At 44.7% G+C, this 15645-nt stretch overlaps 1 protein-coding gene across 1 annotated transcript in view; it reads right to left on the bottom strand.

The window, feature by feature from the left end:
* Positions 1-15339, bottom strand: part of LOC124717282 — a 58623-nt gene extending 43284 nt beyond the window's left edge. Inside the window, exons 1-3 of the mRNA XM_047244097.1 lie at positions 15141-15339; positions 13368-13632; positions 6990-7165 (exon numbers count right to left, since the gene is read on the bottom strand). Coding sequence (XP_047100053.1) covers positions 6990-7165; positions 13368-13632; positions 15141-15300 — 601 coding nt within the window. The 5' untranslated portion in view covers positions 15301-15339. The remainder of the gene's footprint in view (positions 1-6989; positions 7166-13367; positions 13633-15140) is intronic.
* Between the last annotated feature and the right edge of the window lie 306 nt (positions 15340-15645).

Below are 15645 nucleotides of genomic sequence, written 5' to 3'. Positions count from 1 at the left end.
GCAAGGCCACTTCTGACTTATCCCCACAGAGTGTTCGACTGTTGCCCAGATTAGCATATTCTTCAGATTTTCACCCACGGAAAACACTTTGTTATGGACAGACAGACTGGCACACAACAGTGCCAGCCACTATGACTGATGGGTTCTGGCAGAGAGATGTATAGAACGATATTCCTGCATACAGTCTGATTCATTGATCGTGACCGGGCCATATATATCACGAAATAAGCGTCAAACGAAAAAACTATAAAGAACGAAACTTGTCTAGCTTGAAGACGGAAACCGGATGCCGCTATGGTTGGCCCGCTGGATGCTACTGCCATGGGTCAAACGGACATCAACTGTGTTTTTTAAAATAGGACCTCCCCATTTTTATTACATATTCGTGTAGTACGTACAGAAATACCACTTTTTTCGCTTTGTGATAGATGGCGGTGTAATAGTCACAAACATATGACTCACAATTTTAGACGAACAGCTGGTAAAAGGTAGATTTTTAAATTTAAACACGGAGTAGTTCGCCTTCAGTAATGTTCGCACGTGGATTGACAATGCGCTGACGCATGGTGTCAGGCGTTGTCGGTGGATCACCATAGCAAATATACTTCAATTTTCCAGCACAGAAAGAAATCCGGGGACGTCAGATCCGGGGAACGTGCGGGCCATGGTATGGTGTTTCGACGACCAATCCACCTGTCATGAAATATGCTATTCAATACCGCTTCAACGGCACGCGAGCTATGTGCTGGACATCCATCATGTTCGAAGTACATCGCCATTCTGTCATGCAGTGAAACATCTTGTAGTAACACCGGTGGAACATTACGTAGTAAATCAGCAAACATTGCACTATTTAGATTACCATCGATAAAATGGGGGCCAATTATCCTTCCTCCCACAATGCCGCACCACACATTAACCCGCCAAAGTTGCTGATGTTCCACTTGTCGCAGCCATCGTGGATTTTCCGTTACCCAATAGTGCATATTATGCCGGTTTACGTTACGGCTGTTGGTGAATGACGCTTCGTCGCTAAATAGAACGCGTCCAAAAAATCTGTCATCGTCCCATAATTTCTCTTGTGCCCAGTGGCAGAACTGTACACGACGTTCAAAGTCGTCGCCATGCAATTCCTGGTGCATAGAAATGTGGTACGGGTGCAATCGATGTTGATGTAGCATTCTCAACACCGTCGTTTTTGACATTCCCGATCCTCGCGCAATTTGTCTGCTACTGATGTGCGGATTAGCCGCGACGGTAGCTAAAACATCTACTTGGGCATCATCAATTGTTGTAGGCCGTGGTTGACGTTTTTACATGTGGCTGAACACCTCCTGTTTCCTTAAATAACGTAACTATCCGGCGAACGGTCCGGACACTTGGATGATGTTATCCAGGATACCGAACAGCATACATAGCACACGCCCGTTGGGCATTTCGATCACAATAGCCATACATCAACACGATATTGACTTTTTCCGCAGTTGGTAAACGGTCCATTTTAACACGGGTAATGTATTACGAAGTAAATATCGTCCGCACTGGCGGTATGTTACGTTACACCACGTACTTGCACGTTTGTGACTATTACAGAGCCATCTATCACAAAGCGAAAAAAGTGGTCCAACTAAAACATCCATATTTCTTTACGTACTACACGAATATGTAATAAAAAATGGGGGTTCCTACACTCCTGGAAATGGAAAAAAGAACACATTGACACCGGTGTGTCAGACCCACCATACTTGCTCCGGACACTGCGAGAGGGCTGTACAAGCAATGATCACACGCACGGCACAGCGGACACACCAGGAACCGCGGTGTTGGCCGTCGAATGGCGCTAGCTGCGCAGCATTTGTGCACCGCCGCCGTCAGTGTCAGCCAGTTTGCCGTGGCATACGGAGCTCCATCGCAGTCTTTGACACTGGTAGCATGCCGCGACAGCGTGGACGTGAACCGTATGTGCAGTTGACGGACTTTGAGCGAGGGCGTATAGTGGGCATGCGGGAGGCCGGGTGGACGTACCGCCGAATTGCTCAACACGTGGGGCGTGAGGTCTCCACAGTACATCGATGTTGTCGCCAGTGGTCGGCGGAAGGTGCACGTGCCCGTCGACCTGGGACCGGACCGCAGCGACGCACGGATGCACGCCAAGACCGTAGGATCCTACGCAGTGCCGTAGGGGACTGCACCGCCACTTCCCAGCAAATTAGGGACACTGTTGCTCCTGGGGTATCGGCGAGGACCATTCGCAACCGTCTCCATGAAGCTGGGCTACGGTCCCGCACACCGTTAGGCCGTCTTCCGCTCACGCCCCAACATCGTGCAGCCCGCCTCCAGTGGTGTCGCGACAGGCGTGAATGGAGGGACGAATGGAGACGTGTCGTCTTCAGCGATGAGAGTCGCTTCTGCCTTGGTTCCAATGATGGTCGTATGCGTGTTTGGCGCCGTGCAGGTGAGCGCCACAATCAGGACTGCATACGACCGAGGCACACAGGGCCAACACCCGGCATCATGGTGTGGGGAGCGATCTCCTACACTGGCCGTACACCACTGGTGATCGTCGAGGGGACGCTGAATAGTGCACGGTACATCCAAACCGTCATCGAACCCATCGTTCTACCATTCCTAGACCGGCAAGGGAACTTGCTGTTCCAACAGGACAATGCACGTCCGCATGTATCCCGTGCCACCCAACGTGCTCTAGAAGGTGTAAGTCAACTAACCTGGCCAGCAAGATCTCCGGATCTGTCCCCCATTGAGCATGTTTGGGACTGGATGAAGCGTCGTCTCACGCGGTCTGCACGTCCAGCACGAACGCTGGTCCAACTGAGGCGCCAGGTGGAAATGGCATGGCAAGCCGTTCCACAGGACTACGTCCAGCATCTCTACGATCGTCTCCATGGGAGAATAGCAGCCTGCATTGCTGCGAAAGGTGGATATACACTGTACTAGTGCCGACATTGTGCATGCTCTGTTGCCTGTGTCTATGTGCCTGTGGTTCTGTCAGTGTGATCATGTGATGTATCTGACCCCAGGAATGTGTGAATAAAGTTTCCCCTTCCTGGGACAATGAATTCACGGTGTTCTTATTTCAATTTCCAGGAGTGTATTTTAAAAAACGCGATATCCGTCTGACCTATGGCAGCGCCATCTAGCGAGCCAGCCATAGCGCCATCTGATTTCCCCCTTCAAGCTAGACGAGTTTCGTTCTTTGTAGTTTTTCGTTTGATGCTTATTTCGTGAGATAATTGGCCCGGTCACTACCAATGAACCACCCTGGATATCATCCAAACTCAGCTCAACGTAAAGCCCAGTCTGGTTAGAATCATTGCTGCTGAAGTTTCACATTTTGTTTACCCCCAAATCACTTCCAAATTGGTTCATATACCCAGCACTGTCTACATATGTTTACATTCCAGTCTTGTACTAGTCCTTCTCGTCCTCTCCTCCTTCACCCATTCTCAACTTATCTCCTCCACTGCCTCTCTCTGACCACCTCCTCCATCGCCCCACACTCTATCCATCTCCTCCTCCATCTCTTTCTCTATGCATATCCTTTTTGTCTTCTATCCATCTCATCCTCCCCCTCAAGCTATTGATCGCCTCCTCGCCCCTCTGATCGCCTCTTCCCCTTCCTCCTTCCATTTTCTCCTCCTTCTCTCTATGGTCATTTCTTTCTCCCCCTCTCTCTCTGCCTTTCTCTTCTTCCACCTCCCTCTATTCCTTTTTCCTTTCTCTGTACAACTCCTCCTTCCTGCTCTCCCTGTCAACTTTCCCCTCCTCTTCCCTCTTCACTTTATCACGCTCACTCCAATGGGAAGCTGGTGATAATTTCCCCCAGAGTACTAATATGTGTACCAAATTTAGTTGAAATCGTTCCACTGGTTTAGGATGAGCTTTTTCCTGTGGCTTTAGCCGCATACGCAAATTTCAATATACTTCTCATACATTTCCACCTCCCACTCTCTCTCTGCCTATCTCTTCCTCCAGCTTTGTCTATGCATCTCCTCCTCTTTCCTTTATCTATCGATGTCCTCCTTCCTGCTCTCTCTGTCAAATTCCTACTCATCTTCCCTTTTTCTCTCCACATCATCAGGCCCACTAAATGGGAGGCTGGTTGTAATTTCCCAAGAGTATTTCTTTCCAGATCGTAACTAATTTGTGCACCAAATTTGGTTGAAATCGTTCCAGGGGTTTAAGATGAACTTTTTCCATTGGCTTTGGACGCATACGCAAATTTCAGATACATTTCACATGCATTTAACGCATATTTCACCTGTATCTCTATCAAATTTCGCTCTGCATTCTCATTTGGACGCAGCTCGATGTTTATGATGTAGTGTCTCCTTGACTATGTGCTGCACAATGATATAATTCTGCAGATGCATCCAGTGCTATACCCGCTACTGTCTGCGAAACATGTTGTGAGTGGAGTTAGTAGCAACGAAGTAACAAATTCAGACATCTTGCCTGATGCTGAACTACCTGTCATATAATGATACATTTTTATAGTTACATTAAGCGGCATGTGTGGGTGCTGTCTGCGAAATGTGGTGCAAGTAGAATTACTAGTAAAGACGTAATGAATTAAAACGTCGTACACGATGCAGCAGTTCTTCGCACATCTCAGTATTTGACATCATATTTCCTGAACTATGTATCCCATAATGGTATAATTCTTCAGTTCGCAAATACTGTTAACAGCATAGAAATAATTAACACACAATTTCTGCCTGGCAATTTTACTGTATGAACAATGCAATTGTAGTAAGTGATAAACTTCTTCCATTCATCATTTTGTGGGCGCTGTAAGCGAGAAAAATTTTCGTAAAGATTTGTAATTATGTACAAACTGTGTTACAGTTGCAAGTCGCTAAGTTCTCTCATTCCCATATACTGGAGACTAAATTATGGGCATTCGCACGTTGTGGACTACATTGCTTTTTCATACTCAGCCCACGTCTTTGATAGGTAGGTGTTTTTTATACCCACGGAGTTGATCTCGAACCAATAAGAGATATAAATATCAAGTCTGATTGAAATCGTTAGCTCTTAAGGCATGCAGTTTAGAGCCCTGTTTTGCTTCAAATAATCATTCCCGGCATATCACTGAATACTGGTCATTACTCCTAATACATACTGTATATTATGTGAATCTGTTTGTGCTCAAAATAAAATCTTTGTGTTTCCTGTCACTCATTATGTAACTCTCAATCAATTTACTGGGCTAAATTACTTTCCTTTGCGAGGCCATTCGTATTTACAGTGCCATAAAAATTCTGGATTACAGAGCACAAAGCCGCTGATGGAAACACCTGAAAAATTCAAGGAAATGATCGAAGCATGCAGATTAAGCCATCTCCTTTGTCTGTGGTCAGTGTTAATCGAGAAATGGAAAACACTCTTGAAGTCAGTATCCGCTGCAGAATGCCCTTTCAGAACTCTGCCTATTTAGATATCATGTGAATCCAACTGCTGTCACATTAAACAATGTATGGAAACTGGCATCACAAGGACACCATGGCAACATCAACCAACTGATGAGCTGTTTGAACTGCCAACACTTGCTTACAATTGTGTCAAAAATGGCTCTGAGCACTATGCGACTTAACTTCTAAGGTCATCAGTCGCCTAGAACTTAGAACTAATTAAACCTAAATAACCTAAGGACATCACACACATCCATGCCCGAGGCAGGATTCGAACCTGCGACCGTAGCGGTCGCTCGGTACCAGACTGTAGCGCTTAGAACCGCACGGCCACTCCGGCCGGCACAATTGTGTCTTTAACGTCATACTGTCTTCAAAATAACTTTGAAGTTATCTTCTGTTCACCGTAATCTAACTCGAACGACTCTTCTTTATCTCTCCTTAGAATTTGCAGACTAAATTTTCAAATTACAACATACCTGTGCATTGAAGGAAATGTAGAAGCGTAATAGTTGATGGCTAGCACATTAAGGCACGTGAAATATTTAAGTATTTGGGCAGCATCCTATCGGAAGATGGAAAAAGTAATTGGGAAATACAGCAACAGGTAGACCACGGCTAAACAGCAATCCAGAAGCTAAACTCTTTGTTATGGTTTTACAAGATAAACTGAAACTCAAGAAGATCGTATAAGTACTGCAGGGCATGTAACAACTTATGGATGCGAGTACTGGGACCTGACTGGATAAAACAAAAACAAACCGAGAGTTGTACAAATGAACTGTGTCAGAAAATCGGGTAGAAAGTTTCGGCGTGGCCACATACGAAAATCTAAAGGGAAGTGATCCACACTACAGAAAGAATCGCAGATAGAATACAAGAATGACAGAGTAGCTGGTTTGGACATGTAATGCGACTGACGGATGAGGGATGGCCAGCGAGAACCTAGGGAAAAAAGACAGGAAGAACACCGAAGGCTGCCTGGTTAAATAGTGTAAAGGCGGCCATGAAAAAGTTAGAAATGCAAGAGGAACAATAGGTACGTAGGAAACAGTGGCTACTGATACATGGGCCGCGGCAACAGCTTTAGGAATCCCACAGGAGAAGATTATACATATTTTATTTTGGAGAATGCCACTCCGACATGGAACACAATGGTGAAGGGGGAGGAAGGGATGAAAGGAAGGGAAGAAAATCAATGACAATGTGTCAAAAGTACGTCAGCTTACAGATCCATATGCACATCAGTTCTGCTCTGTCCGACGCTTTTTCGTGTGTCACTTCTTACTCATCTGGCCATTATTTCTAAATGAGAAAATGCCGTGTTGGCCCGTGGTTCTGGGCCCATGTCGAAGCGAAAATTTCCATTTTAAATGACTGGGCACGTCAGTTCAGAATTTGAAGGAATGCACTGACGTACCGGCTCCCACGGATCATGCCTAGTGAAGCACTCTGATGCCCAGAGGAAACATTGGCTTCAAAACAGCTTTGTTCTGTTAAACAATAAGACATCAGTCCACACATTTAGAAAGTTTTGTCATGTAACAATATACTCACCAGCGGCAATCGTGCTTTCGCCCAGGTCGAACTCCGCCTTGTTCAGATAGTAACACATGACGTTGTTTGTAATGGCTTCTGAAATGCGACTGTTGATATCCAGCACTCGCTCGACGAGACAATTCCTTTGGTCGTCATTTTTAAGGTCCTGCTCGTTCCATTCCGTCTTGTTCGTCCTTAAAAACAAAAAGAAGAAAATAGTTCCTGGCATGACGCTACTAGTATTCTAGTCAAATGTGGCTCGGGTGAGAAAAGCCTTGGCAGAACTACTGATGTCTATGCTGGCCCCTGCAAGCAGAGGCTAACAAGCAATGAGAGGAAGTTAGATGAAAATGTGGCAATCATTTTAAGTTTTGTAATACGATTTAGTATCCAGGAGTGCGAGGACTGAACTTAAAAATGATATAACGAACAATAAAGTTTATTACAGACATTATTAATGCTTTTAGCCATGTATGGAAGTGAAACGTGGACAATAAATAGTTTGGACAAGAAGAGAATAGAAGGTTTTGAAATGTGGTGCTACAGAAGAATGTTGAAGATTAGGTGGGTAGATCACGTAACTAATGAGGAGGTATTGAATAGGATTGGGGAGAAAAGAAGTTTGTGGCACAACTTGACTAGAAGAAGGGATCGGTTGGTAGGACATGTCCTGAGGTATCAAGGGATCACAAATTTAGCATTGGAGGGCAGTGTGGAGGGTAAAAATCGTAGAGGGAGACCAAGAGATGAATACACTAAGCAGATTCAGAAGGATGTAGGTTGCAGTAGGTACTGGGAGATGAAGGAGCTTGCACAGGATAGATTAGCATGGAGAGCAGCAGCAAACCAGTCTCAGGACTGAAGACAACAACAACAACATTAATGCCTTTAGCAATGCATCAACGTGCAATCCCAAATGTCAGCACCTCTAATACGTTGCTGGTTTTAACACATAACCTGTAGCAATACATCCGTAAGTATTACAGTGTTGTAACAGGAAAATAAATGTGTCTTAATTTCTGCTGGCATAAACAAGCTTCAGCACTTGAAAAACGTCGTGATTTGACGCCAAGAGTTGCTGGTAATTTTTATTTATTTATTTTTTTTAACAATACGTTTGAGTGCATCGACCATCTTCAGGTCCCAATATACAATTGAAGGAAAACATGAAGAATATTCACACCGTTATAAGCTAGCAAGATGGATGGAATCCCATTTCGGTTTTCCAGAGAGTACTGTACGCCATTGGTCCCGAACTTAGCTTCCATTTACCGCGAATATTTCATGAGGCTGGAAAAAAGCTCAGTTGACTCCTATATATGGGAAGGATAAAACAACGCATCCCTAAAATTGCTGACCAAAATCCTTTCTAATGGTTCACTGCAGAATTCTTGAATACATTGAGTTCGAATATCTTCTCCACACAAATCAGGGTAGATTTAAATAGCACCGCTCATGCGAAACTCAGCTTGCCGTTTTCTCGCTTGATATCCTGCGAACGATGGATGGAGAGCAGCAGGCAGTTTCCGTATTCCTAGATTTTCGAAAAGCGTTTGGCACGATGGCCAATTACAGAGTGTTAACAAGGGTCTGAGCATACGGAATAACGTTACGCCTAGATATTTCATCAAGACAACTATGTCACGCAGCACACTACTAATCATGTAGTCGAGCATTATGAGAAAGTTTTCCCTCCTCATTTGCTACAACGGATATTTTTTTCATATTTAGAAGAAGCTGTCATCCATTCCAAACAGCTAGAAATTCCGTCTAGGTCATCTTGTATGCTTCTGCAGTCACTCGATGCTGACATTTTCCCGTACACCACAGCGTCATCAGAAAACTGTCGCAGATTGCTGCTCATCCCGCCCACCAGATCATTTATGTATACAGAGAGTCCTGACGATAACATTGTCTTTGATGAAAACTCCCCGTCGAGGACAACGTATTTTATTATTTAGAAGTCTTCGAGCCACTGACGTGTTTTCGAATCTTAAGAAATATCTTAGAAGACTGCACTACGATAGTGATGGAGCTATGCAAGCTATGGCTCCGTCAACAGCTTCAAACATTCTACAGTGATGGTATCAACAAACTGGTATCTCAATTGGGAGAAATGTGATCATCGCCACGGTGACTATGTTGAGAAATAAATATGAAGACATGAGGCATAAAAATGTATAATGTCAGTAACGTTTGTTTTATTTGAAAAGCTTTAAGAGTTTTCACATCAAAATTTGGAAGGCATTGCCTTGCAGCACGCACCCGCACTTCCCTTATGCCACTAGGTGGCATTCAGTTCCATGGTGGTATGTGACCATAACGTTTTGGATCATTGATGTAACTAAGAACACTTAACTTACAACTTTCTCAAAAATGTACCAAACGCTATTGTATAGGTCTTGTTATTGAATTAAACCATTACATATTTTAAAATACGAATTGTCTAATAAAGGGAAGCACGATATTTTAATGTGTGTAATGGAAAGGCACAAAGAAAACTAATGACCATGTCAACTCGACTACATGCCTTTGTGCTGGTACTAAGTAGCTGATGATCTTTACAAGTAAATGAAAAAAGTAAAAGAAAAAGTATAGCGTAGTGGTACCACGTGCTATCAACTTCAACAAGTTGACCATAACTTATGGGACTGGGCTGCCAACCTATAGCCAACTCCAAGACATACCCTTTGCAGCATGCGCAGCTAGCATCACAACGAAACTGATTTAATCCAACAAATTTGTTACTGTGGTGTCATAAACGATTGATACCACACCAGGCAGTCTACATAGAGAAGTTGGCAGTAGCTCGTGTGACTGTCCAGCCAATCGATGGCCAGCTCCAAGATATACCTTGTGCAGCACGCACAGCTAGTGTCACCATGCAACCGGCATAACCCAATAGATATATGACTGTCGTTTCTTACACTATCGATACCATGTTAGGTAGCCCACATAGAGAAGACGGCAGTTACTTATGTGACTTCCCCACCATTCCATGGCTAGCTCTGAGTCACACTCTCTATAGCATGTGGGGCTAGCACCAAAGCCGACTTAGCTAACAGATTTGTTAGTGTGATGATGTGCACTATCGATACCACACCACAATCAATACCATACCAGGAATTCCACATGCAGACGTTGGCAGTAACTCATGACTGCCCAACCAAGCCACAGCCAGCTCAGAGACACATCCTGCGTACCACACACAGCTAGTACCACCAAGCAGCCAACTAAGTCCAACAGATATGTTACTCGTGTTTTCATGCGCTTTCGATACCACACCAGATAGTTCACACTGAGAAGTTGGCAGTAATCGATGTGGCAGCCCCACCAATCTGAGGCCAGCTTTTAAACACACCCTCTGCAGCATGTGCAGCTGACATAATTCAACAGATGTGTTACTGTGGTGTCATACATTAGCGATACCTTGCAAGGCAATTCAGATCGAGAAGTTGGCAGTAGGCCGTTTGACTATCAGACCAATCTATGGCCTGCTCTTGAGAAACGACCTCTGCAGCACGTGTAGCTTGTGTCACCGTGGAGGCGACTTAATCCAGCAGACATGTTGTGTATTTTGTCGATACCACATGGAGCCCACGTCGAGAAGTTGGGGTAGTCACTCAAATGACTGGACCACCAAGACACGGCCTCTGCAGAACACGCAGCTAATGCCACCACCGTGCCGAGTTAAGAAGGTGCTGCACTGATGCTTGCCCGATCTGATCGTGGAGTTCTATCGATGCATTCGAAGCATTACTAGTTAGCCTCTGTTGTTACTATGTTCGACGAAGATGCCTCTCTCTCGGAACTTTTGGACTATATTCGGAATTGCTGCACATAAGTTAAGTAAACCAGAGTTACATACATATTACGTGCGTTTCTCATTATTTTTGCTCTCTATCACAGCACCCACGTACTCCTTGCCATCTAGCATGGACCGACCCAACAGGTTTAGTGATAGGAAATATAAAGCGAAAAGAAAGACCAAGTGTGGTGTTTTATCACACATCGGTAAAAAAATCAGACAAAAATTAGATATTTTAAAACAGTAATTCCAAAAAGATATCAGACATCAGGAACAGGTTTATAAAATGGCTCTGAGCACTATGGGACTTAACATCTATGGTCATCAGTCCCCTAGAACTTAGAACTACTTAAACCTAACTAATATAAGGACATCACACAACAGGTTTATACATAATGTTACTTTCGATTAATAAAGTATGCCCCAGGTAGCATGGGGTCAGTGTTATGAAACGTACATTCCTTTATTTGTGCCTTTCTCTGGGCATTCTTGTACTTCCTTCTTTTCTCGATCAGTTGAAGTATTTTTTCTGTTACTTAACATTTCTTCCGGCTCCTTTCAATCACAGACCACATGTCCTGTGACTACACAATGTGTGTCTTTAATGCTGTGGCTTCCCTTCTACACCCTCGTGCCATTGATTATCACTAATTCTTCCGCCTTTTAGGGGCATCTTCTCACCCCAATCGTCGAAGAGGTTGTCCTGAAACTCTGTCCGCTCCTACAGCCTTTTTGACAAGACCGTTGGTAATGCGAAGGTGACTCGATACACGGTAACTCCTCGGCCGTCATTGCCGATGAATTTCATTAAAAGTTTAAGCATTGGCTCAGTTCGAACCCGAGACTCAGAAGTTTTGATTACTGGTCAAAGACGCTACCACTAGAGCCAAAGCCAGAGGCCTAGGGTGTACAGACGTCTAAAAAATGAGTCTTAGTAATATGACACTGTGTAATCGTTAGGTGAGGGGAAAAGATTGAAATAATAATAACTGCAGAGACTGATCAAGGCTTGACTATGCTAAGTAAGTTGAGTGGGACCTTGTAGCAGTTTCACTGAGATGGAGAGACTTGCATACCATATATTTCTTGCTCTGGGCTCTGCAATTAGGTTTGAAACTTACCCCATCTGAAACACAAGCAATCTTATCGCTCATAAAAGACTGAGTACCTCTCAATACAGAAATCTCTTCCACCATTAATCCTAAACGGCAGAGTAATAACCTTTTCTTCTTCTGCAAACAACTTGGGAATAGTTCTGGACCATCACCCCTAGACTGGACTGAACACACAATTGCAATCTGTGATAAGGTGCCTGCGTCACTTCACTCTCTAGACAAATATGAGAAATTGTTTCCCTTCGAGTTTAAAAAGAAGCTTGTAGAGTCATTTATATTCCCTATACTCGACTATGGTAATGCTGTTCTCTAAGGACTTTTATACGAAAATTCACGCAGCAACTGGCGATGAACGCTCGTGCACGATACATTTGTCACATTCTCTTTCCCGACCATATCACTTCTGCCTACAAACAATTATCTTGGATAAGTGCCAATAAGTGTAGAGACTATCACACCCTATGCTTGCTCTATCATCTTCTCAATCACTGCGCTCCCTATTTGGCCGGCCGGTGTGGCCGAAAGGTTCTAGGCGCTTCAGTTTGGAACCGCGTGACCGCTACCGTCGCAGGTTCGAATCCTGCCTCGGGTATGGATGTGTGTGATGTCCTTAAGTTAGTAAGGTTAAGTAGTTCTAAGTTCTAGGGGTCTGATGACCACAGAAGTTAAGTCCCATAGTGCTCAGAGTCATTTGAACCAACCCTCTTATTTATCGACAACTTTTACGCTACCATCTGAACAGCAGAGCAGAATCACCCGCTCTCAACACAGTAAAATCCTCTATGTACCAGCACATAACACTGTCATATTCTCTAAATCATTCTCTGTATCAGGAATCCGACCCTGAAACCATCTTCCACAAAATATCATAGAAACCAAACACCTTCTACAAAATACAGCTAATGGTCCACCTTCTGTCGCAACTGCCGTCTATCCCATAGATGGGCAGCTTATTCTCACAAATTCTCTCTGCCCTACAACTCCCACCCGCTCTTCCCCTCTTGTTTAGCAGTGTTCTCTATTTGTATTTTATTGTTACCTATTTTCACTGTCATTTCAATCTTCTCCTTCATCCATATTCTTTTCACTCTTATAAGCTAATCATGGACTCAAATGTACTAAAATAATCTAAATAATTCCTTATGCCATTCACTATTATTATTATTATTGCTGTCATTATCGTTATTATTGATAATTATTACTGATAGTGTCAATATTACTATTTTCATTATTAATATCATGTATATTATTACTGAACACTGTTTTTGTGAAGTCTTTGGTATGTGTTGTTCCTGGTCAGATGTAAGAGGGTGCCTTAAGGCCCTAATCTGGTCAGGATAATCAAGCAATAAATAAATATATTAGCCTAAAGAGCAGTGTCAAAAGTCTTAGGACTGAAGACCACAACAACAGGTAATCTAAAAGTAATAAATAAACAATGATTTGTTTTTAAACAATTGCACAAACACTTACCAGTGGACGAAGGGGACTCTTTGTTCGGCAGAGGCAGCTTCGCACAGCAACGCTCTGACTTTGGGTTTGGAAATGGGTTTCATCTTCGACAGCAGAGCATGACAGACGTCACGACCTGGGACCGACGCGTCCTTCTGAGGCTTCCTGGTGCCTTTCTGCACGATTCTTCTCACCAGCTCTCCGGCAGTGGTGCTGAACGTCCTGTTGCGCATGACGTCATCACATGTCGTGTTGCGATTCAAGCTGATGATCATGCCGGCAGCAGCTGGAAACAGGAGTGACACTGAAAATCCCGAAGGCGATTTCTGTGCGAGTGGCTGACGCGCTTTCCTGGGCTTTGAAATCTACATCAAGTTTGGTTTTTGGCAAGTAGACGAACACGAAAGAAGAACTATCTCTATGTGGTCGAGGGTACGTCATACTAATACACTACTCGCCATTAAAATTGCTACACCAAGAAGAAATGCAGATGATAAACGGGTATTCACTGGACAAATATATTATACTAGAAGTGACATGTGATACATTTTCACGCAATTTGGGTGCATAGATCCTGAGAAATCAGTACCCTGAACAACCACCTCTGGCCGTAGTAACGGCCTTGATATGCCTGGGCATTGAGTCAAACAGTGTTTGGATGGTGTGTACAGGTACAGCTGCCCATGCAACTGCAACACGATACCACAGTTCATCAAGAGTAGTGACTGGCGTGTTGTGACGAGCCAGTTGCTCGGCCACCATTGACCAGACGTTTTCAATAGGTGAGGGATCTGCAGAATGTGCTGGCCAGGGCAGCAGTCGAACATTTTCTGAATCCAGAAGGGCCGTACATGACCTGCAACACGCACTCGTGCATTATCCTGCGGAAATGTAGGGTTTCGCAGGGATCGAATGAAGGGTAGAGCCACGGGTCGTAACACATCTGAAATGTAACGTCCACTGTTCAAAGTGCCGTCAATACGAACAAGAGGCGACCGAGACGTGTATCCAATGGCACCCCATACCATCATGCCGGATGATACGTCAGTACGGCGATGACGAATACACGATTCCAATGTGCGTTCACCGCGATGTCGCCAAACACGGATGCGACCATCATGATGCTGGAAACAGAACCTGGATTCAACCGAAAAAATGGCGTTTTGCCATTCGTGAACCCAGGTTCGTCGTTGAGTACACCATCGCAGGCGCTCCTGGCTGTGATGCAGCGTCAAGGGTAGCCGCAGCCATGGTCTCCTAGCTGATAGTCGATGCTGCTCCAAACGTCGTCGAACTGTTCGTCCAGATGGTTGTTGTCTTGCAAACGTCCCCATCTGGTGACTCAGGGATCGAGACGTGGCTGCACGATCCATTACAGGCAAGCGGGTAAGATGCCTGTCATCTCGACTGCTGGTGATTCGAGGCCGTTAACATCGAGAAGTTAGCAGTAGGCCTTGTGACTGATCGACCATTTGACAAAATGGTTCAAAAGGCTCTAATCACTAAGGGACTTAACATCTGAGGTCATCAGTCCCCTAGAATTAGAACTACTTAAACCTAAGGACATCATACAGATCCATGCCCGAGGCAGGATTCGAACCTGCGACCGTAGCAGCAGCGCGGTTCCCGACTGATGCGCCTAGAACCGCTCGGTCAAAACGGCAGGCGTAGTCAGATGAACAAGTTGCATTTGCCGCATCAAATCAGTCAGAAGAATTAATGCCCCCGAAAAAGTGAAATCCAGAGAGTTGTCGACAGTAGCGACACGGCACTTACGCAACAGAGGGTACTTACCGTCACAGTAACTCCTGACGTCAGAGTCCGCTTCCGTAGTGATAATGCCCCGGTCGCTCAGGAGTTCGGGATGGTGGCAGAAACACTGAAGGACCAAAATGCTGTCTGCCGAAGCTTCCAGCACCAGCAACAGCACACACATCTGACCCGACAGGCGCATCACTCAGCCATTACGCGTCGACGAAACTGCGGCTCAGTTGTGAGACACAAGCAAGCTGTGGCAGAACGAAGAGTGGACTTCTGCTTGCAGGAAGCGACGGAATGTTTGGCAATCGTGACCGTACCCAGAAGCTGTTCTTCCGTCAAGGAAAGCCGCAGACTCCATTTTGGTCCGTGCGGCTCCTCAATTATCTCCTCACTTCCAGATATTTACTCAAAGAGAAAACACCGACCACTCTACCTAACTGAACACATCACGAAAAGATAGAGGACTGACATCGTTGCTGTTTCGTGTCGTTTCTTCTTGCGTCATACTCAAAGTTCCCTGTCGAAAAAGTCATTTGCC

This window comes from Schistocerca piceifrons, chromosome 9 (genome assembly GCF_021461385.2).
Source record: "Schistocerca piceifrons isolate TAMUIC-IGC-003096 chromosome 9, iqSchPice1.1, whole genome shotgun sequence".
NCBI lineage: Eukaryota > Metazoa > Arthropoda > Insecta > Orthoptera > Acrididae > Schistocerca > Schistocerca piceifrons.
This window is presented reverse-complemented; position numbering and strand designations above follow the sequence as displayed.